The sequence below is a fragment of the Danio rerio genome, chromosome 18 (genome assembly GCF_049306965.1).
Source record: "Danio rerio strain Tuebingen ecotype United States chromosome 18, GRCz12tu, whole genome shotgun sequence".
In the NCBI taxonomy this organism is placed as follows: domain Eukaryota; kingdom Metazoa; phylum Chordata; class Actinopteri; order Cypriniformes; family Danionidae; genus Danio; species Danio rerio.
Window position 1 is genome coordinate 21,881,879 of NC_133193.1, and position 22,851 is coordinate 21,904,729.

The 22,851-nt window shown below is 35.6% G+C and overlaps 1 protein-coding gene across 1 annotated transcript; it reads left to right on the forward strand.

Moving 5' to 3' along the window:
- Nucleotides 1-1,294: 1,294 nt before the first annotated feature.
- Nucleotides 1,295-17,765, forward strand: rapsn (receptor-associated protein of the synapse, 43kD). The gene is given in 8 exon segments (NM_178305.1): nucleotides 1,295-1,486; nucleotides 2,321-2,659; nucleotides 6,800-6,958; nucleotides 13,545-13,643; nucleotides 15,881-16,003; nucleotides 16,869-16,922; nucleotides 17,050-17,249; nucleotides 17,693-17,765. Coding segments are annotated over 8 exon segments (1,239 nt in total).
- The last annotated feature ends 5,086 nt before the right edge of the window (nucleotides 17,766-22,851 follow it).

Here is a 22,851-nt window from a genome sequence, read left to right on the forward strand (position 1 = left end):
AACTGGGAATTTTTGGAGAGCTATGGCTGGTTGACATAATTATAGCAGTGAAATGATGGTATTTTTACATAAGGTGAACATAGCATAAACACTTGTGTTACTGTGCTTTCTAGCTTATATTTTGATTTATATATATTACAGTCCCAAAGGCTGTGTTAGCATTTCAGGAATTGTGTTATAACAAAGACGTGACTTACATCCACTAGATGTTTACTTTGGTAAGATAAGCCATCTTGTGAATGGCAAGGCAGTAAATGCTCCCTATTTGTATCCATGAAGCTGGGTGTAAAGGGGGCTGGAAGGGCCAAAGAAAGCCAGGTTTAGTCGGGAAACCGACAATTCGATCCCATTGATGTGTTTCAAGAAGCAGCGGTACTGTAACTTAAGACAAATACCATGTCCGACTTTGTGAACTATTCTAAGCATCAGTTGCTGACACCAATGCTGGGGGGCTGGGAGGCTTATTAAGGCCCACCCACAGGAACTGCCACCCTCTATGAGGAGCACTCAGCTCACTCTGCCTCACTGTTGTGAAATATCTGGCTGTTTTTAGACTTGTTTACATCATGTCCGATCCTCAGAATATTTGCTGAAATATGAGTATTATTTTTACTTCAGGGTTGCCCATAGTTGCTTCAGCCTCTTGACGGAGTGCGGATGTGGAGGTGAACAGCACTAGTCTTGGTATGAAGATCAGTGGATAAGCGTCTTTAGTGACCTTGGATCTTTTCAGAGGCTGAAGCTGGATTCCAGCAAAGACACATGGTCCAGAGTGACAAGGCCATCTGCTGTAGCGCCAGCACTGCAGTGGGAGGGAGGAGAAAGATGAAGGGGTGGTTTGTGGAGGGCTGAGAGTATAGAGAATTCCTCCCCCTCGGGTGTGGAGGGAGTAGATATTCTGGGAGTTCATTGCCAGCACCTTGGATTGGGACTTATTCCTTTAGCGTCAATTTTTTTTCGTTCGAGGGGACTAAGATTGGGTCTTTAACATCACAAGATCATGGTATTGTGATTCTTATGAAGTTCTTTTAAAGTGATCAGCAATGGAGATCTGGACTCTGAAGACCTTGCAAGCTGTAGATCCAGTTTCCTCAACTACTCTTTACACCCAAAGTTGAGAGTTGTGGAGCAGTGACGCAAGAGGGAGAGGATCTCTGGGGTGGATTTTGGCTAACGCGTCTTTTGTTTTGGTGCACTGGTAGTTAAAGACACAAAAGAAAGGTACGCTTGCACTTCCCCAGAGGGCCGAAGAGCCAGACGGATGGTTATTTTTATGAGGGACTTTGTAGCAGAAATGGGTCAGGACCAAACCAAACAGCAGATTGAGAAGGGACTGAAGCTCTACCAGTCTAATGACACAGAAAAGGCTTTATATGTTTGGATGAAAGTGTTAAGGAAGACATCTGATCCTGGGGGGAAGTTTCGGGTTTTGGGGTGTCTGATAACAGCACATTCGGAAATGGGAAAATACAAGGAGATGCTACAGGTATGAGCCACTTTTCTTCTGCTTTCTTACTGTATTTATTTGTGTCAACACTAATGAGCATTTCAGATTTGTTTTCCACTATTATCAAAGACAATCAACAGTGGACCTACCCTGACTTGCAAGTTGCATTGTGCCAATAAAAATCATTTTTTCAAAAGTCATACACAAACAATTCTTATGCATTTCAATGCAAATTTCATAAACATATGGACAAACTCGGCCATTGGGTTAAAGTTGGACAATAAATGTACCTTAAATTTGTAACCCAGCAGTTGTCCATATTTTAGCCAGGTGTTGGTTGAAATAACCCAGCATTTTTAAAATGACTAAATGCACCAAAGACATGGCTTGCACTAATTTGCTGGTAACCCCAGGGATGCAGATTTCTGACCTACTGAAATATGTACCAATGCATAACATGCATATAATATATACCTTCCATAGTTACATGAAGGGTAAGGAGAGCTACTAGCAACATGATCCTCAGCACTGAGCATCTTGTTGACATAAACCTCCTAGCAGAGGGAACTGCTCTCCCAAGTTCAGCAAAGACTTCATTTGCACTATGATGTGTTTAAACAACTGTAGCTCTCACATAATAATAATAAAGTATGCTTGATGTCTGTTGTGGCATGAAAACAATTTTAGCACTAGTACTTTGTGTTGTCTACTGTAATATCAGGTTGCAATAGGATGGGCAACCCTTGAATGATTTTTTTTTTCTTTTTTTTGTATATTATCTAATTATTATCTGTACTTTTTGATAAAATCGTTTAATGAATGAACTAATCTCTATTGTTTTCTTCCCTCATGTACATGTAAATCATCCATCAGTTCTCCCTCGCTCAAATAAACACAGCTAGAGAGATGGAGGATCCGGACTACCTGACGGAGGGCTATTTGAACCTGGCACGCAGCAATGAGAAGCTTTGCGATTTCCAGAAGACGGTCTCATATTGTGAGACCTGCTTAAACATGCAAGGCACCACTGTTAGCCTGCAACTCAATGGGCAAGTGTGCTTAAGCATGGGAAATGCCTACTTGGGCCTAAGTGTTTTCCAGAAGGCCTTAGTTAGCTATGAGAAGGCCCTACGATATGCTCACAACAATGACGACAAGATGCTGGAGTGCAGGGTCTGCTGCAGTTTGGGCAACTTCTACATCCAGCTTAAGGTATAACAACTACTATCTCATTTATCTTTTTGTGTATGTGTGTATTTATGTTTGCATGATTTAGAATAGTTGTACATTCTTAAAAGTGTCATTTCAATTTAATTGATAATACCAACCCAACGTTGGATTTGTCCATATTTGACCCAATATTGGGCTACAACAAGTCAGCACTTTAGAGTTTAGGAGCATTTAGGAGAGTATAAGGTTATCAAACTTAATAGATAATGAATGGAGGATTATGGAAATGGAAATTTTGCAGAGTAAAAATTACATTTAGGCTTCTTTAAAGTGTCAAATCTTTGTCTACTAAAGAAATGCACTTTAAAATAATGGTCGATTTGGTTAATGAGTTAAGCTTTTTACTAACATGAACAAATAAACAAAACATTTATTACAGTATTTATTTATATTTGTTAACATTAATTAAAAAATACAGTCAACTCACTGTGATTAACTAATGTAATTGGTCGATTGGAATACTTAATTCTGATTGGTTGCAACATTCCAAGGTATGCTATTCTGAGATAACAACTGCTATGTAACACAGGCTTATCCAGGAACTTCGAATCACCTTGACTGTCAGTGAACATGTTCAAATCCATTTACCTATATCTGCTTGTCTGTCTTTTTGACTGTTTGGTGCTGTCTTATAAATGATTAATACACAGGTTAGTATTGACGTTATCCTTAACGTCTGAGCAGGTGCAGCCATTGGAATCTTTTTGGCTCGAGACTTCCGGTTTCATTGACTTCCGTTGATTTTTAGACGTTAAAAACAGCTTGTTGTGCTGCTTGTTGTTGCAAACTGATATTTTCTTATTATATTAGTCTACTTTTTATGTATAGTCATGCAAACACAGTTTTCGGCCATTCATTATTCCTGGGCGTTTTTAGGCAACGGAATCAGAAAATCTAAAACAAGTGCACTTCGGCATTGCAGAATAAGATCAATATGCTTAATTTAGTCAGTTTCATTACAGTCAGCTTTGAGTTTTTCACTGTTCTTGTGACTTGTGACTGTTTTTGGTTATGTCCACTGAATTAATAAACTATTATGGCTCAGAACAATATATTTTTGTTTCTAAGTTTTATGTTTGTGGCAAGCAGCTGTTTAATAAAACAAATAAGTACACCCAGGATGGTCTTTTCACAGAATAAAGCTGCGTATAAGCCTGAAAAGTCTTTATTCTGCTAGCTATAACAATCTTTTTGATATATTTTATCACTGACTTAACAAGCTCAACTTCAGATTTAGTAATGCATTAGTAAATATTGAACTATGATTAATCGATTCATACTTAGATTACATTGTTTTAAAGTGTTAATAAACTTGATGAGCTTCATTTTGGGAGGTTTTTTTTTTTTTTTTTTTTTGTACCTGCGTGTTAAGTTGTGATATAAGGAATACTGCCTCTGTTTAATTTATTATTTTGATGTCAACTGACCTTTATGTCTATTCATTTAAAACATAAAAGATAATTGTTTGACACTTGAGATTTCAGTATGGTAATTAAAGAGTAAGATCTGATATTTCTGTAATACACATCAAACTGCAGGTCTGTTTGTTGTTTGCTTTTGACATATCTGATAGAGCGTTTGGACTCTGAATGGTGACTTGTGACATTAAACTTGACAAACTCACTGAAGGAGTTCATGCTCTACAGCTTTGCTTATTACTTGTTGTGGTTTTCCATATTTCTTTCACAATCAACTCATCAATAAAAATAAATAAATATAAATTAACCCAAGAGTGTCCACACATTTAACTGCAGTGAACTCTACCAGTCAAACAATTGTTTTGTCAAGATTATTTTCAAAAGCCACTTGTTTCATAAAAAAAAAAAATTTGTCAAATACTGATACAAATAAAAATGTGTTAATGCATTTAATATGTTAATATAAATATCCATAATTTATTACTGTGATTCAAAGCTGAAGTTGCAACAGAACGTATTTCAGTCCTCAGTTATCCATTATCGAAACAATTCTATTTTCGTTTTCAAGAAACCTTAATTATAATGTAATTAAATTTTTTTTTGTAGAAACTATGATACATTGATTTCAATTAAAGCATTTAATAAAAAAAAATAATAGTTTAAATAATCTTAAATGCACTAATGTATGTTTGGTAAATAAAAATATTGATTTCTCTAAAAAAAAGGAGAAAACAGCATGTGCGTTTACCAATGCTCCATTTGTAATTGTCACTGTAGTGAATGTTTTTCATATTCCTTTTGCTGACGGTTATTTAAGCTCTATTTCACTGAAAGAGCAGTAAACAGTTTTTACATGACTAACAAACCTGCCTACATGCTGTGCACAATGTATCCAATTGCACGTCAGACAAAGCAGGTTTGGCTAGATATAGGCATTTGTACTCACCTTGACACTAGAGATCTGAAGTGAGCAAATCCCCTGGATTCCCAGGAAGGCCTGCTGTAATAAGTATGTGATGGAGAGGCATGCAGAGAATGTCAGTGCTACTAGGAGCAATAATAAGATGACCCCTTTTAGCCGTGCCTGAGTTAAATCTCTCTGCCACATGGGAAATGATCAACACTGAGTGCTTGGTTGCTTTTAGTGTTCTCTTTCACATACTCTCTAATATTCATCAGATATGCATTTTTCTACATGTGAAAAATTTTGTGTTTAAAATTTTGGGTCGCACTTAGGATTTTGGAAACTTCCATTCAAAAGAACTTAAACAAATCACTTTAAATAATAAGGTTGTGCGACAAAAAATCCATATACCGAATATAGTGAAAAGATATGTTTGGATTTGTGCTTTATAGGGCTGACACTACACTGACTTTAAATCAACTAATTTATTGATTATATGACTAATCTAGATGAGTAACTTTAACAATTATTAATTTTATAATAAATTATTTTAAATAATCAATCATTTAAGAAATGAGAAAAATACACCATATGCCAAAATTTACATAAAACATCATTGCACTTGATTTATGAACTAAGAGTAAAAACAAAGTTACTTTTAAAGTTTCTTTAAAAAGAAACTAGCTTTTTTTTTTTTTTTGCAAACAAAATAAATGAATATTTCATTGTCAAAAGTGGAAAATAACCAGCATCTCTTGCAAGCAAAACTAAAGTAAACTAAACTGCTTTACTTTCATCTATCATGAAATAAAGTTATGCCCGGTGTTTTAACTTGGCATTAATATCACAAGCCTATCTGTGGCCAAAGCTCTTCTAAATTCACTGTGTTTTGTTCCTCCAGATTACTTTCTCTTTGTATTACATAAAGTACAGGTTGCACGGCTTACCGGTACTATGGTAGTATCGTGATACTGTGGCTCCAAAATTCTGGCGGTGCCACTATAGTTTGTAAACGGTAGTATCGTCATTAATAGTCTATCAATAAAAACTGTTGCATGTGGAAAAGTCATTAAGCGCACACATTTGTGCAACAATAGACCATTTTATCTTAATAGTCTGTGGAGCCCTTTAAGGTTCTACGTTTTCTGATGTTTTCTGTTTAAAAAAAAAACTATTTTTAACCACTTCATATAGCCTAATTTAGTTGGAATAAGGCTCTTTTTGTAACAAACTTTGTTTGGTATAATTTGTATCTTTATTTCAGTGTATTTTTTGTTGGCCAGGTATCTACAAATTATCAAAAGAATGAATACATTTTAGCTGAAGTGACGTTCAAAAATAATACTTTTTTTAATTTGATTGAATTTAATACAAGTAGGCATGTTATAATATAGTATTTCTGTCAATTTTCTTTATAATTTGAGATAAATATTGCAGTAATATTTGGTACTGTGATACTTCAGCTGGTGTAGCATGGTAACATGAATTAATGGTATCGCGATAACCCTAGAGTACAGTATATGTACATGTAATTTGGTAATGCTAATAAGTTGCATCTTGGCATTTGATGGATGAACTTTGAAGAGAAAAATGCCACCTCATAGTACACAGCTTTTCAAAACTCTTGACTGATTGTGGTTTACTGTTTAATGGAAGTTAATAATTCACTAAAGCATCATAGGGTTTCAGGGAAAGGTGGAAATTCAGTTATTACTTGAGGAACATGAATCATTTATGCACATTATATTATGTGCTTCTAATAATAGGAGTCCATATCTGCATATTTTGTGCTTTTTGCAGGATTTTGAAAAAGCGCTCTTCTTTCCGTGCAAAGCAGCTGAACTGGTGAATGATTACGGTAAGGGCTGGAGTCTGAAGTATCGTGCCATGAGTCAGTACCATATGTCGGTAGCCTACAAGAAGCTGATGCGCCTACCAGATGCAATGGAATGCTGTGAGGTACAGACATCTAATTATGACCCCTCATCCATTTTTATCACTAGAACTCTGCCATGGTAACATTTACTCACGGCTGTCAAATGTACATAACAGATTTTCAATCAAATATCTAAACCTCCAGTCCTAGACTTTACTAAGATTGTGTGACTTATCAGCGCATGTTATTAGAAATTGTGTAGATAATGAAGAATTAAAATAACAATAATCAGCAACAGGACAAATTAACGTCTTACAATAACCGTACATGAATAATGATGTATGTAAACTAAACATTACTATTAATTGATGATGAGTTAAGGCGTGCGCTAATCATGAACTAACATTAACTACAACATGAGTCCCAAGAGTTCATGTGGGAATAACGGCTACCTTAATTACTTGTTAGTTCATGTTGTTATTTAGTGTATTAAACAACATTGAGGTTTAAGCTAAATGTAACCAACAAGAACTCATAGGCTGTTATTGTTTATTATACTTTACTTGAAGAGGCACATCACAGTGAACTCATCCTTAACTACTCATGAACTCCTGTGGTTAAACTGTTGATGTTGATGTTGACAGAACACTTTCTATTGCTATTTAGTGTAGTCGTATGCACGTAAGGAGTTCATGAGTAGTTAATAATGGGTTAAGGATGATGTGCTCCTCCAAGTAAATTCATGATATATTCATACATTAACATGTCATGAGATTATGATGGTTAAATTAAGCATAAACTAATGTGGTAATTTACACATCAATTAACAAACAAGCATGTACTAAAAATTAAGGTAGCCGTTATTCACACATGAACTAATGTGAGTCATGTTGTAGGTAATGTTAGTTAATTTATTCCTCATTAGTCCATAATAAAGTTTAGTTAGCATAATAACACTTTATTCATGAATAATAACAATATTATTCATGTACTAATATTGTAAAGTGTTACCAATTGACTTTTCTGATGGATTTATTGCCACACTTATGTTTTAACAATCTTCAGCATAACGTCAGATTGATGTACTCCAACCTTGTGGGACGTTGCATTTTGTTTGGAAATGAAAATTGTGTTGACGTCAGAAACCAGCTCTGGAGCTGTAGCTGGAGACATAGTTCCTGTCTGTGTTCTATTCCCAGTTACCCCCCCCCCCCCCCCCCCCCATGCATTATTCATTTAGAACATTCTAACATTTAACCTTGAAATGTTAAAAAAAGCATTAAACTCATCTCTCTAAGGTGTAATTCGCTTTCAAAGTATTTTTACAGTTCAATTTTAGGAATCTTCAGGTTTACAATTGTGCTCCCTTTGCAATGCACTTTGAAAACATTGATGTCATTTTGAACACAGCTGAGCATAATTCATGTTATGTCTCTAAAGGTAGTATACTTTTTACAGTCATTGCTTTAAAGCTTGTGAAGACAAAAAACATAGCATACGTTAATGCTTTTATTTTATAGTAGGTTATTTATTAAGAAATGTAGCCTACTGTATATGGCATGGGCCTGTTGGTTAGAACATTTCTGCAGTGGTTTGCATGTGTCAAATTCTACACCAATATAATTTGCACAAAAAAATATGGGGTTCTTCTCTGAAGAAGTTGTTACCATCATTATGGGCATTTTACATCATAACTAACTTGGTTCAAACGACAGAGAAACTGCGGCTTTTGGGAAACACTCGTCACTACATAGTTCTTTTCCCAAATGATGCATCATACCATGATAGTTCAGCCACGAGTTACATCATTGTTTGGGAAACGCACCCCTGGTCGACTTAATCTCTAATCTCACACAACCGTTGCATTTTGGTCACTTTCCAGCACAACCTAAAACCACAAAATATCATTGTCTTGTCTGTGTGGACGTTACCAATATGACGTCTATCAGACATTGGATTTTGGTTGCCATGCCTGATGAATAAATGTCAGTATTTGACGTGAGTATGACATTGGTTTAAGATGTTAGCTTGACATTTGATTTAGGTCACTTTCCAACACAACCTAAAATCAACAAAATATCAACATCATTTCATGAAATTATTGGACAAAATAATGCTGTTCTTAGATGCCTGCAACCTAAGTCTAACCTAATATTAACGTCTTATGAGGTTGAGTCTGCTGACTGCATTGCCCTTCTATTAGTTTTAGTCACAAAAGAATAAAAGAAGGAAACGTTTTATTGCTCAACTCAATTATTTCTAGAGCACTTTTAACCAACCACAATGGGTCCCAAAGTGCCGTACAAAATTAGTATGTTTTCAGTGACCTCTGAAAAGACTCCAAAGTAGGAGATGTTCTTAAGGAGATTGGAAGATTGTTCCAAAGTCTTGGAGCTGCTACTGAAAAAGCTCTATCACCTCGATATTTCAAGCATGATAGCGAAACTGTCAAATAGAGCCGATCCTTAGAGCGAAGAGATCTCACAGGGTGATGTATATTAATTATCTCAGAAATATATTCAGGGGCCAGGCCATGGAGGGATTAAACAGGTATTAGTGGCAATAAATGCTATGAGCGATGCATTCTGGGTTATCTTAGCTCCATAGTTGAGGATTAAAAATATTCATTTCATGACTGTAGAAATTACTTTGTGAATAATGCAGTAAAAGTGTTACAAGTGCTCAAAAAAAGCTGTTCAAGACAGTGGTAATGTGCATGAGTTAATTTGACCTTCTTCTGGTTTTAGGTATTTAATGATTTCTGATAGTTGTTTATTCTATATACTGTAAAAAAATGCAGGATTCCACACAGTTCACACATGTTGTCCCAACACAAACAGATTAAGTTAACTTAACAAATGTAAGTGGACTGAACATAAAACAATTAAGTTGTCCCAAAGAAATCTCAAGAATTGTCTTGTTTCAACTCATTTTAAATAAGTAGTTCGAACAAGCAGCAAAAATCATTTATCAGCAGTAATATTTTGCTCTTTTTAAAGTTGCTTAATATTTTGGCAATTAGCAAATATATTTATAGTACTTTGCACAGATATGGACATCTTAAAGTGGAAACAGATCACCTGAACGAATTTAAGGCAGCATCACCTTAATCCCTCAGGATGTTGATCATATTTATCAGTCCCCTTGGCGTAACCCTGGCCTCTGACTGTCTGCCGCTCGGCCTATGGCACAACTGACAGGTGCAGCTATTTGTAGGACTGGTTGTGCCAGCCCTCTTGACCAGCCCCCTTTACTATGGCTGATAAAAATACGCCAGTCGAGAGTCCATCCTGCTGAGGTGCCGTCTGAGAGCAGTGTTAATGAAGAGCAGAGCTCACCCTTTGCCCCACGCTAATGACGAGGAGAGAAATATCACAGCCGGTCATTGCTTTGGACTGTGACCGTTGTCACAATGTGCTGTCTGCAGCCGTGATTTATAACTATCTAACAGTGGGGATTAACACGGGCCATGTTCCAGCTGTCAAGCAACGTTTCATTTTTGTATGTTGTTTAAGTTGGGTGGGCAAGTATCTGGTTTTAGGTCAGATATTTGGGTTTAAAATACCAAGTCTACATACTGTTACAGACTTGAGCTGGGCAGTTATCTATTCTCCAATTTAAAATATATTTAATACATTATTTTTATTTTTTATAAATGTTTTGAAAAATCATACTCAAGTATCATTACTTGTTTAAAAATGTATTGCAAGTGGAGTAAAGTATCTGTTGTAAATATTACTCAAAGTATGAGTAAAAAGTAGCACTTTTAAAGTACTCAAGAGTAGTGAGTAGTGAGTTTTTCGCTAAACGTAACATTCTGTAGTGCATTGAGTTATTGCCCAGCAGACACACAACGTCATAAGACGCTAATATTAGGTTAGGTCATAATGTCAGGTGACCAAAATTCTATGTCTAGCCTGGGTTTAAGGACAAAGTTATTTTAATTTCCAATAACAAAGTCAATTGACGTTGATGTTTGGGTAATTTTAGGTTGTGTTAGAAAGTGACCAAAATCCAATGTCGAGCCAACATCTTAAACCAACGTCATATTGACATCTAGTACTGACATTTATTCATTAGGTATGACAACCAAAAACCAACATCTGATAGATGTCATTATAGTAACGTTCACACAACGTCAAGCTGTAACATCATTAGACATTAATATTTGGTTGATTTTAGGTTGGTTGTTGGACATTAACGTTGTCAAGTTCTGACGTCAACCTGATTTTCATTTCCAAACAAAAGGCAACGTCGCCACGATGTTGGGGTACAATGTCAATCTGATATCATGTTGACGTCTTGTGCTTGCTGGATGTTTAAGGCCATTTCGGTCGTCATAAAGTAAACATCTGTCATTTTCTCATCAGTGACATGCATCTAAACAGTCTCTTGATCCTTGCACGTAAAGATTTTGAACATCGTCTTGGACACTTTTAGTGCTTCCAAACAGTTTGCTTCAATTATAAATCACCAATGTCTAGAGGTAGTTCATTACGATGCGATTTACCTATTATAAATGATTTGATTGGACTCGCAGGACTGATTTTTCTTATCCCCATAGTCAAGAAAAAATAAAGTAGCGACTGCAGGTTTAAGGAAAGTAGTGGAGTAATATAACCAATACTGCACTAAAAATGTACTCAATGGAAAGTAAAAGTAAACATTTCTAAAACTACTTAGTAATTTACAATTTCTGTGAAAAACTACTCAACTACAGTAGTTTGAGTATTTGTAATTTGTTACTTTACACCACTGGATACAACATCTCATACATATAAAAATGTGTAGCAGAAAGTTCTGTTTTTTTGTCCTCATTTTACTATATGTATTTAGGAATTTATGAAATGATATATAACAAAGAAATAAATATGTTAAATACATGTTACTTTCAAGTTAGACACAATATTGTCTGACCTACTGCCCCTGCAATCAACACTGTGGTGTCTCCATCCTATATGTAATTTGAATTAATTAAATGAGTTCATGATTCAAATACAAATCAAAAAATACAGTTTTTAAATTTAAAACTGCATACTAGTATATGTATTACTATATTACTCATATGTTGACAAAAGACATCAAAGCAAGGTTAACTTCACTCACATCTGCTTACTAATAACATCTATGAGCACTTTCAATCTGGGTTTCGCCCTAAACACAGCACAGAAACAGCCCTCAATAAGGTTGTAAATGATCTTCTTTTAGCTGCTGATTCTGGTTACCTGTCCATACTTATTCTTTTAGATATTACTGCGGCTTTCGATACTATTAGTCATTCACTATTATTGGAACGACTGGCTTCTATAGGAATAGCTGACAACGCACTTTGCTGGTTCTCTTCCTATTTAAGTGACAGAAAACAGTTTGTGCAGATAAAGAATAGACGCTCCGATCCTGTTTCAGTCCTTCATGGTGTTCCTCAAGGGTCAGTATTGGGGCCACTTTTATTTATTATTTATATCCTACCTTTAGGTCATATATTTCGTTCTTTTGGCATACATTTTCATTTTTATGCAGACGATACACAAGTTTATATCTCCACAAAACCTACAACATCGCACCCCCCTTCTGACCTTACCAAATGTCTAAATGAGATTAATAAATGGATGACTAATAATTTCTTAAAGTTAAATGCCAGTAAAACCGAAGCCCTCTTGGTTGGCTCAAAATCTATTTTATCCAAAGCTCAATCTTTTACCCTGTTTGTTGATAACTCCCCAGTCAATTTCTCAACCCACGTGAAAAGTCTTGGGGTTATACTGGATGGCATGCTCTCATTTAGTTCTCAAATTAGTAATATCTCACGTTCTGCCTTTTTTCATTTGCGTAACATTGCAAGACTTCGCTCTTCACTATCTCAACAAAGTACTGAAGTGCTTGTTCATGCTTTGGTTACATCACGGATTGATTACTGTAACTTGCTTCTCTCTGGTATTCCTGATAAACAACTTCATAGACTACAGTTGATTCAGAAATCAGCGGCTAGGAAAGTTACCTGCTCGTGTACTTCTGATCACATAACTCAAATTCTCTTTCACCTGCACTGGCTTCCTGTTCACTATCGTATACAATACAAAATCCTCCTCTTAACATAAAAAGCTCTTCATAACCTGGCCCCTCACTATCTTTCTGATCTTCTTCAATTGTACACTCCTTCACGCTCACTGAGATCATCTTTTGCTGAACTGTTATCTGTCCCACACTTTAAGATGAAGTCATTTGGAGGCAGGGCTTTTAGTTGTACAGCACCAAAGTTATGGAATTCCCTGCCTTTGCACATTCGCCAGATGGACTCTATTTCCAATTTTAAATCTCAGATAAAGACGTTTTTGTTTAGGATAGCTTTAAATGATTTGCTGGTTTAATTTTATGCTGATTGTCATTTTTACTGCTTGTATTTTTATGATGTACTTGTAATCTGCTGTAAGGTGTCCTTGAGTGCTTTGAAAGGCGCCTAAAAATAAAAGGTATTATTATTATTATTATTAACTTTGTATGCTTTAATTTATAAACATGCACAAGATGTTCAAAATTAAATGTGATATATTTAAATTATAATGTGGGGAGCATTGAAAGTAATAATATAAACCTCTGCTAAATTTCAGTAAACTGTGGATGACAACACAAACATTAATTAATACTGGATAAACTCCTTTCCCCCCTCAGGAATCAATGAAGATTGCACTGCAGCATGGAGATCGACCCCTTCAGGCATTGTGTCTGCTCAACTTTGCTGATATTCATCGCTGTCAGAAAGATGTTGATGTAAGTTATGCTGGAATGCCCAACATCCTTACAAATATGTTACTTATAATTGATTGGTACTTTATAGGTACAATTGCTATTATCAAGTTGGACTTAGGTCCCTTTTTCTTTCAGAACCACCCCAATTATTTGTGGCATTGATTCAACAGAGTGTTAGAAACATTCTTCTGAGATTTTGCTCAATATAGACACAGTATGATAGCAGCATTCATTTGTTGCAGATGCTAGTTCCACACACAGTTAGGTCCATAAATATTGGGACATCTACACAATTCTAACATTCTTGCCTCTATACACCAACACAATGGATTTGAAATAAAATGAAAAAGATGTGTTTTAACTGCAGACTGTCAGCTTTAATTTGAGGGTATTTATATGCAAATCAGGTGAACAGTGTAGGAATTACAACAGTTTGCATATGTGCCTCCCACTTGTTAAGGGTCCAAAAGTAATCGGGCAATTGGCTTCTAAGCTGTTCCATGGCCAGGCGTGTGTTATTCCCTCATTATTCCAATTACAAGTGTGCTATTTGCATTAGGAAGATGTTACTGACTACTATTAAGATGAGATCCAAAGAGCTTTCACTATCAGTCAAGCAAGCCATTAAAACAAATCACACCCATTAGAGAGGTAGCAGAAACATTAGGTCTGACCAAAACATCTGTTTGGAACATTCTTTAAAAAAAACGCACCAGTAAGCTCAGCAACACCAAAAGACCCGGAAGACCATGGAATCAACTCTAGTAGACGATCAAAAAATTTTCCCCTAGTGAATAAAACACCCTTCACAACAGTAGGCCAGATCAAGAACATTCTCCAGGAGGTAGGTGTATGTGTGTCAGAGTCAATAATCAAGAGAACACTACACCAGAGTAAATACAGAGGGTTCACCACAAGATGTAAACTATTGGTGAGCGTCAAAAACAGGAAGGTCAGATTAGAGTTCTAAAAAAAGCCTTCACAGTGCTGAAACAACATCTTACGGACAGATGAGATCAAGATCAACTTGTACCAGAGTGAAGGGAAGAGTAGAGTATGGAAAAGGAAAGGAAATGCTCATGATCCTAAGCAGTGAAGCATGGTGGTAGTAGTGACATGGCGTGGGCATTTATGGCTCCCAACAGAACTGGTTGTCTTGTATTTATTGATGATGTAACTGCTGACAAAAGCAGCAGGATGAATTCTGAAGTGTTTAAGTAATATTTTCTGCTCATATTAAGCCAAATGCTTCAGAACTCGTTGGACGATGCTTCACAGTGCAGATGGACAATGACCTGAAGCATACTGCAAAAGCAACCAAAGAGTTTTTGAAGGGAAAGAAGTGGAATGTTATGCAATGGCCAAGTCAATCACCTGATCTGAATGCGATTGAGCATGCACTGAGGAAACTTGAGCAATGAAGGAAACTGAAGAACAAATGCCCCAAGAATAAGCAGGAACTGAAGACAGTTGCTGTAGAGGCTTGGTAGAGCACCACCAGGAATGAAACCCAGCGTCTAGTGATGTCTATGCGTTTTCAGACTTCAGGCTGTAATTGATTGCAAAGGATTTGCAACCAAGTATTAATAAGTGAAAGTTTGATTTATGATCATTATTCTGTCCAATTACTTTTGGTCCCTTAACAAGTGGGAGGCACATATGCAAACTGTTGTATTTCCTACAGCCTTCACCTGATATGGATGTAAATACCCTCAAGTTAAAGCCGACAGTCTCTAGCTAAAGCTCATTTCATTTCAAATCCATTGTGTTGGTGTATAGAGCCAAAAATGTTAGAATTGTGTCAATGTCAAAATATTTATGGACCTAACTGTATATCTTAAAACTTTAGATAACTAGTGTAAGTTTCAGTTTTCCTTTTATCAAATCGAATCTGTCTGGCTATTCTTCTCTGAGCTCTCTTCAGATATTTTCTCTTTTTTGCGCAATTGTCTGTAAACCCTAAAAATGATTGTGCCTAAAACCTTAGTAGATCAGCAGTGTCTGCCCTGTTGGGCTCCAACAACCCTGCCAGATTCAAAGTCACGACCTTTCTTCTCAATTCTGATGCTCATTTTTAAACAGACCAATCTATATGATAGCTAAAGTTTGGGGACCACCTAATTTAGTGGCAACTGAGTTACATATGTCTATATGCTTAACTGTGGCAGCCATAATCATGATTATTTTTCAAGTAGTCCTGCCGCAGCATTCCATTGCCTATGTCAATGCTTCTCTTTATGCCCTCACCTTTAACACAGAAAGCATTCCCTCGCTATGAGTCCTCCATGTGCATAATGTCAGAGATTGGCAACCGCCTTGGACAAGCATCCATCTATGTAGGAGTGGGGAAGTGCTGGATTCTGCAGAAGGAATATGATAAGGTCAAGATTTAATTGTGTCTTTTAGATAACGTGTGAATATTTGTGATCAACATATACAGTTAAAAACAAACTTATTAGCCCCTGTGAAATTTTTTTTTGTGTTTGTTTGACAGAGCAAATACATTTTTTCCACAGTATTTCCATCATATTTTTCTTCTGAGGATAGTCTTAATTCTATTTTAAAAGTTATTGCAAATTAGCCCCCATTTTTTGGCTACAGAACAAACTACTTTTGTCCAATGACCTGCCTAAGTAACATGTTTTGCCTAATTAACCTACAGTTAAGCACTTTAGGCAGAACACAAGTATCTTGCCATTATACTAGCAGTCACAATGGCAAAATTATAAAGAAAAATGTGTTAGTTAATAAAACTATTGTTTAAAATGTGCTGAAGAAAATTCTGGGGGTGGCATGGAGGCTAGGTGATCACTTCACAGCAAGAAGGTCACTGGTTTGAGTCCTGGCTGGACCAGGAAGCCTTTCTTTGTGGATTTTGCATGGTCTCCCCATTAGCCATATCTGTGTGGGTTTTCTCATGGGTGCTCCAGTTTCCCCCACAATTCAAAGACTTTTGGTAGAGATGAATTGGATAAACTTAATTGGCTGTAGTGTGTAAATTGGAGAATGCATGGGTGGAAGGGCATCCGCTGTGTAAAACAATTGTCAGAGAAATTTGTCTGTTCACCCCTGATAAAGCAGATAATGAGCAGAATGAAAGTGAGTGAAGAAAATTCTCTCCATTAAACAGCACTTGGGAAACATTTAGAAAAGAATAACATGTTATACAGGGGCTAATGATTTTGTCTTCGACTGTATGTAATATCTCAACTGGCATTAGTTTGAGTGCTTCTTGTATTACCACAGGCTCTGGACTCACTGCAAAGAGCAAATGATCTCGCCGAGGCAATCGGAAACAAGGTGAAGCATCTGTTACGTGAGAATAGGAGACAAACATCTCATTTTCATTTCGATTTTGATGGCATAACATTGCAGAAGATAAACACTTGCTTTGTATTAACATTAGAACTGTGCTCTTCTGTTCCAGCTGTGTATCCTGAAGGTGCACAGCCTGTGTGAAGGCATTTACCGCTGTAAGGAGCAGCAGGAGGAGTTAAGGGAGCAGGTGGTGAAGTTCCTGCAGTGTGTGGAGGAGCTGGAGCTCTACTGCGGCATGTGTGGGGAGTCTATCGGAGAGAAGAACCAGCAGCTGCAGGCCTTGCCCTGCTCTCACATCTTCCACCTCAAGTATGTAGTTCATACGTGTCAGCCCTGCCATTTTTCTCGGGATTCTCCCATATTTTACAATTCTATCCCGCTATTATCCCGTAAAGGTATTTTCCCGTATTTCTTCCATATTTTGAATCTTTATATGATGGGTGGCAATAAACACCATAGAGCTGATCCTCCTTATACGCAACACATATCGCCGAACCACCAGGGAACGCCTCTTGCTCTTAAATGTGAATCTGTTTTGTGCTTTCATTGTATTTGGGCATGAAAACACTTTAAAAGAAATATAAAAAGGGCAGGATTCCTTTAATTTCCTTTACAAACAAAGGGTTCCCTTAGTATCCCTTATTTTCACATCCCAATGTTGACAGGTATCATATGATGTTGTTTAGTGTTTATAACTTTCTGTAGCCACCAGCTATTTTTGCATGCTCACTGGGTTCTGTTCATCCATGCAGGTGTCTGCAGACAAACGGCACAAAGGGCTGCCCAAAATGCCATCGTTCATCAGTGAAGCTGGGTTTTGTATGAGACTGTACTCCTGCTTTTGGACAAAATGGCTGAATCCCATCAGCGTGACCCATCTGCGAGCACAAGTTCCAGGGTCTTGATTCAGGAAGCTCTCTGAGAGGAAAAAAGGAGGTTTTTCCCATTCTGTCTTTATGGCAGCTAGGAAAAATGTGGAAATGCAGCAGATGGATTAGTTCAACAAAGAGACAGATATTACTGTGAACTGACATTTTAATGCTGTGTTGGTGTATGAAACATTAAAAACAGCCTTTTATTGGACCATGCAGCATTGCAGGATATTCATCTAAGAGGTGAGAGATTTACATATTGTGCGGTTTCCCTCTGTGAACATTATTGCAATATTTATCACAGCTGAACAGAGCAAAATGTCTATTTATAACTTTCTATTTAATTTCTTCAGATTGTGTAAATAATCCATAAGTTCTATGATTAATGTAACTTTAAAAGATAATGTTGTTCTGGCTGAGTTTGTTTGAGGTTTGTTTTGAGCTTGTAGTAAACTCATATGTCTCTAACGGCCTCTTGTTAGTGAACTGTAATATTCAGGGGCATGTGTTCAACTTATTAACTTGACCAATTATACATTTTGTTAATTATTTATACGACAGTTATTTATGTCTTTTAATAAGGAACTTATACATAATGCATAACATTACTCTCTTTCCTCATGATTCATTTCTTTGACGTTAAATCGAAATGTGAAAAGTAGCTCATTTCTTTATTCAGTTCATTATAGGACGTGCAGTTAGAAGTAAAACTTGCTAATATCACTTTAAAAAATAATCTACAATATTCTCCATAACCTTCAGAGATTCACAAAAGAGTATAGAATCTTTTGAATCTCTACATAATGTATATCTTTTTACAACATGTATAGCACAAAAATATTTTGGTATATTTAATCGGAATGGCCTAAATTAGTTTTTATCTTTATTTCTTTGTGGGCACTTTCAATAAATATCCAAGGTGGTATAATCAAGTTAAATGATTCAGACTATGCTCGCACATTGCAATATATATACTGATGCATTTTCACACAAATGATCTCTTCGATTGTTTGACAAATGTTCACATTTCTTTAATTAAAGATTAACAATTAACTATTCATAACTCCTGGTTTGTTTTCTTGTCTCTTTACTTTGTAAAGATTTCAGATAGAATCTGATGTCTTGTGCATTTATCTTTTAAATCACACTGTTAAATGTGGTTCAGTATTTTCTGCCACTTTATTTCATTTACAAAATAAAAATATAACAAGACCCATGATATATCTTAAACAAAATAAAATAAACCCACAGACATATCTCACCAAAACACCATACATTAAACACGGCGATTTGTAATTGTTATATATGGGAGCAATATGTAAAAATGCTGGATATTTATTTTTCTTTTAACTTATACTTTCATTTTTTGTTAACACTGTCCTTCTCATCCTCAGCTAATCGTCTTGTTTACTAACTGCATGCTGTATAAAACTGTTTTACATCCTGATAGCAAACAGGTCATAACTACCTCCACGTTTGTAGCTCAAAATACTTGCATGTTTATGCAGCAGTTTCTTTTTAAAATGAGACTGGACACTTTGTTTAATTAAACAAGTCTTGTATAAATTTAATTAAATTTTTCTGGTAAATCTCCAATAAAACAAATTTCTTGTTGTTTCCTTTTGATGAAGTATGTCTTTTGTATGACTCATGAATCATCTTCTAATGTGAGATATATTTTGCCATGAAAATTAAGTTTTTAGAGATAAAACAGAGGCATTTCTGACATCACTAAAAGGAAACACTTTAAACTTTGGGTCAAGCTATTTTGTCCCAGTCACAAGGTACAATACTTGCAGATTGGAAGATTTTAAAAGAGAAAACACTGGTTATAAACTTATGTATTTAAGTCACTGAAGGCTGAAGAAAAACTATTTGGTTGGGAGATGTCCTTACGATGCATGCTGAGATGTTTTCGATGTCCTTATCACACTGAGTTGCAAACACAGCTTTCTAAACTCTACATTCAGAAACATTGGGAATGTACATGGACACAATGTCCTCTGTGCCATCGTATTAAGTGCTCACACAGGCCTTCAATTAATCTGGCTCTAAAAATAATCTCAGATGTCTTCAGAAAGAACTCGGAGCAGTTCATAGTAAAATCGATGGAGCATTGCTTAAAACACAATAAAGAAATGAAGTTTTTTATGTGGGAGAGATGCAGAACTGTGCTTTTTGAATGTCATCGTCACAAAAATCATGTACTGCCAGCAGAAGCAGATCCATTGGAAATAATGGAAAATACAATCCTGAAATCCCTCGATTTAAACTTCTTCATGACTTATCCGAACAAATGTATTTTTATTCTAATTCACAGAAACAAACAGTTTAAGTTGCTGTAGAGGTACAACAAGAGTATAAAAAAATTGCATATAATCCTGAGGGAAGAGCAGCCTGACTGATGGGGCTTATTATTATTTTAAAATTAGAGAAAATGAAAGACTGGTAAAAGACAAACTGTAGGTCAATAAGATCTTTTTAAACTAAAACTTCACACTACAGATAATCTGACATTTTAAAGGTATAATTTTTACACATTAAGCCCATTCCACTGTAAATGTTTGAGAGTGACGTTAAAGCTATTAACAAACTTCCTGTAGCGTACACAACCCCCCTAACTACAATGGTCTTTACCTGACTTTAGCTCCCTTCAGGAAAAAAATTGTCCTGTCTCCGTATTTTTTTTCAGATTAATGACATTTGACCACGTACGAGCTGGTTCACCCAAATGCGTTCTCTCTCTCTCTCTCTCTCTCTCTCTCTCTCTCTTTCTCTCTCTCTCTCTCTCTCTCTCTCTCTCTCTCTCTCTCTCTCTCTATATATATATATATATATATATATATATATATATATATATATATATATATACACAACAGTTCTGTCTGGTTCTCAAATCTGATTGGCTGATAGCCGTGCGATATTCTGCAATATCAGAACTCCTACAGCCTCTTTACCCTTTGTGTATTACTCCGTCCACATACAACCAACAAAAAGCAGACACTACAGATCTAAAATTTAAAAGATTCTTGCTCAACTGTTTTAACTGTCAGCTTATGATTTGAATCCAATGTATAAGAAAGTAGTTCCACATACAAAAGGGTTTTTGAAACTTTCTGTGTTTAATTTTGTTTTTATATACACAATTATGCCATCAAACTGTTGTAAAAACGCAATATCACACTCGTAGCAGTGCGATATAGCTGTATATCGCACTGGTGGGGGCACTAGGGCACTCGGCCGCATCACACGCCTCCCACCAGTGCCGATATACAGCCATATCGCACTGCTACGAGTGTGATATTGCTCATATATATATATTTTTTTTTATGTTTTCGACCTTAACATTACAGCTGCATCGAGCAGCGTCTCTTTTTTTCCCCCACCTTTGTCACATGAATGTGGACCTGCCTCTTGCATAGCCCATTTTTACAGCAAAAAAATTAAAATAAAAAAACTAAAAAAAAAAAAACATCCATATTTAGACATCTATATATTTTGATTTAAAAAATACTGTAAACGACTAACAAACTATTGGTAATGATGAGAAATTTACATTTTAAGAAATTCCCTTTAAATTCACTACAAAAATCCTCCACAACACATGCCCATTATATGGACTATCATGTGCTAGTTCCCACGACAGGATTAAAATAATAATAATAATAATAAATTCTTATATAAAATTTTTTTTAAACGTTTATACATAAATTCTGCAGCAACTCAGTTATAGACATAGTACGATCAGCACCTGGGATCCAAAACAAATAAACAAAAATGATCATATACACATTCTGCACTATATTCCAAATCAACAACTTTTTTGTCACCTTTCCAGTCTAATTTTCAGATTTGTGTATTCAAACTTCGCCTCTCAATGTGTTTTGAAACGTGCAACACAATCTCAATTAGTTAATAATCTTAATTAGTTTTATTTAAAAAAAAAATCTAATTCTTTCCAAATCCAAAATCACAAGAAAATTTGTATTTCTTTTCTTTATTAATCCAAACATGGATCGCTCATCAGTGATCATCACATCAGTCCTGACCTGCACTGGACTGAAAATCTCTGGAAAAGTGATCAAGGTCACAGCTGAGAGATTAGTGATATCCTGCAGCCACATTTGTGCTTATTTAAAAAAAGGGTCTGTGCATTTTTGACTGTAACCGACAGGGGTTTTGTTGCATTATTTCTTTGTTCTACAATCATTGCTGTTCTCTGATTTTGAGAAAGTGTCTTTGCATTTGATTTCTACTTATTTAAATATTAGTTTCTAAAAATGTGTTTAAGTTACATTACAAAAAAAATATATATATGCTTTTCTTACCTAATTTTTTAATCTTCTTTCTAGTCCAAATATCTAAAATCCTTATATCAAGAAGATTTTTATAGGCAAGCAAAACTTATTTTCCTGTTCACAGAAATAATATGCCAAAATTAAGTTATTTTTTTTTAAACAAGCTAAATAATCTGCTAATAGGCTAAGCTAAATAATCTTGTTATTCCCCTTGAAAAAAGATTTTGCTTACCCCATTATTTGTTTTATTTCTTAAAACAAGACAATAAGGTTTGCTTGTCTAAAAATGTTTTCTCCATTTAATTTATTTATTTTTTGTGTAAAATCTCAGATTTATGTGATGCAATTAGCCTAAATCAGTAGAACTCAGACATATGCATTATTGTAAACCATATAATTATATGTGAGTTTCAGGAAACTTGCATGTTTTTGTTTTTCAAAGTATTTGGCATATTCATTCACTTTGTAAAACATAATATATTCATTACACTCACTAAGACCAGAAAGTGATTGGTTGGATTCCTGATGCTGCTTATGTATTTTGCACATCAGTCACTAAACAGACCTTTGGCAGAGTGTGTTGTATTTCTCATTTAATTTTTCATAACCAGATTTTAAAAAGCAGACTCATGACATGTTTCGTATTAGGATGTTTCTATTTTGTAACCATTTACTTGAGCTATTTCTGAGGCAGAACATTTCTGAGCTATTTTAAGGCAAGCATTTCAAGCACAGAGTATC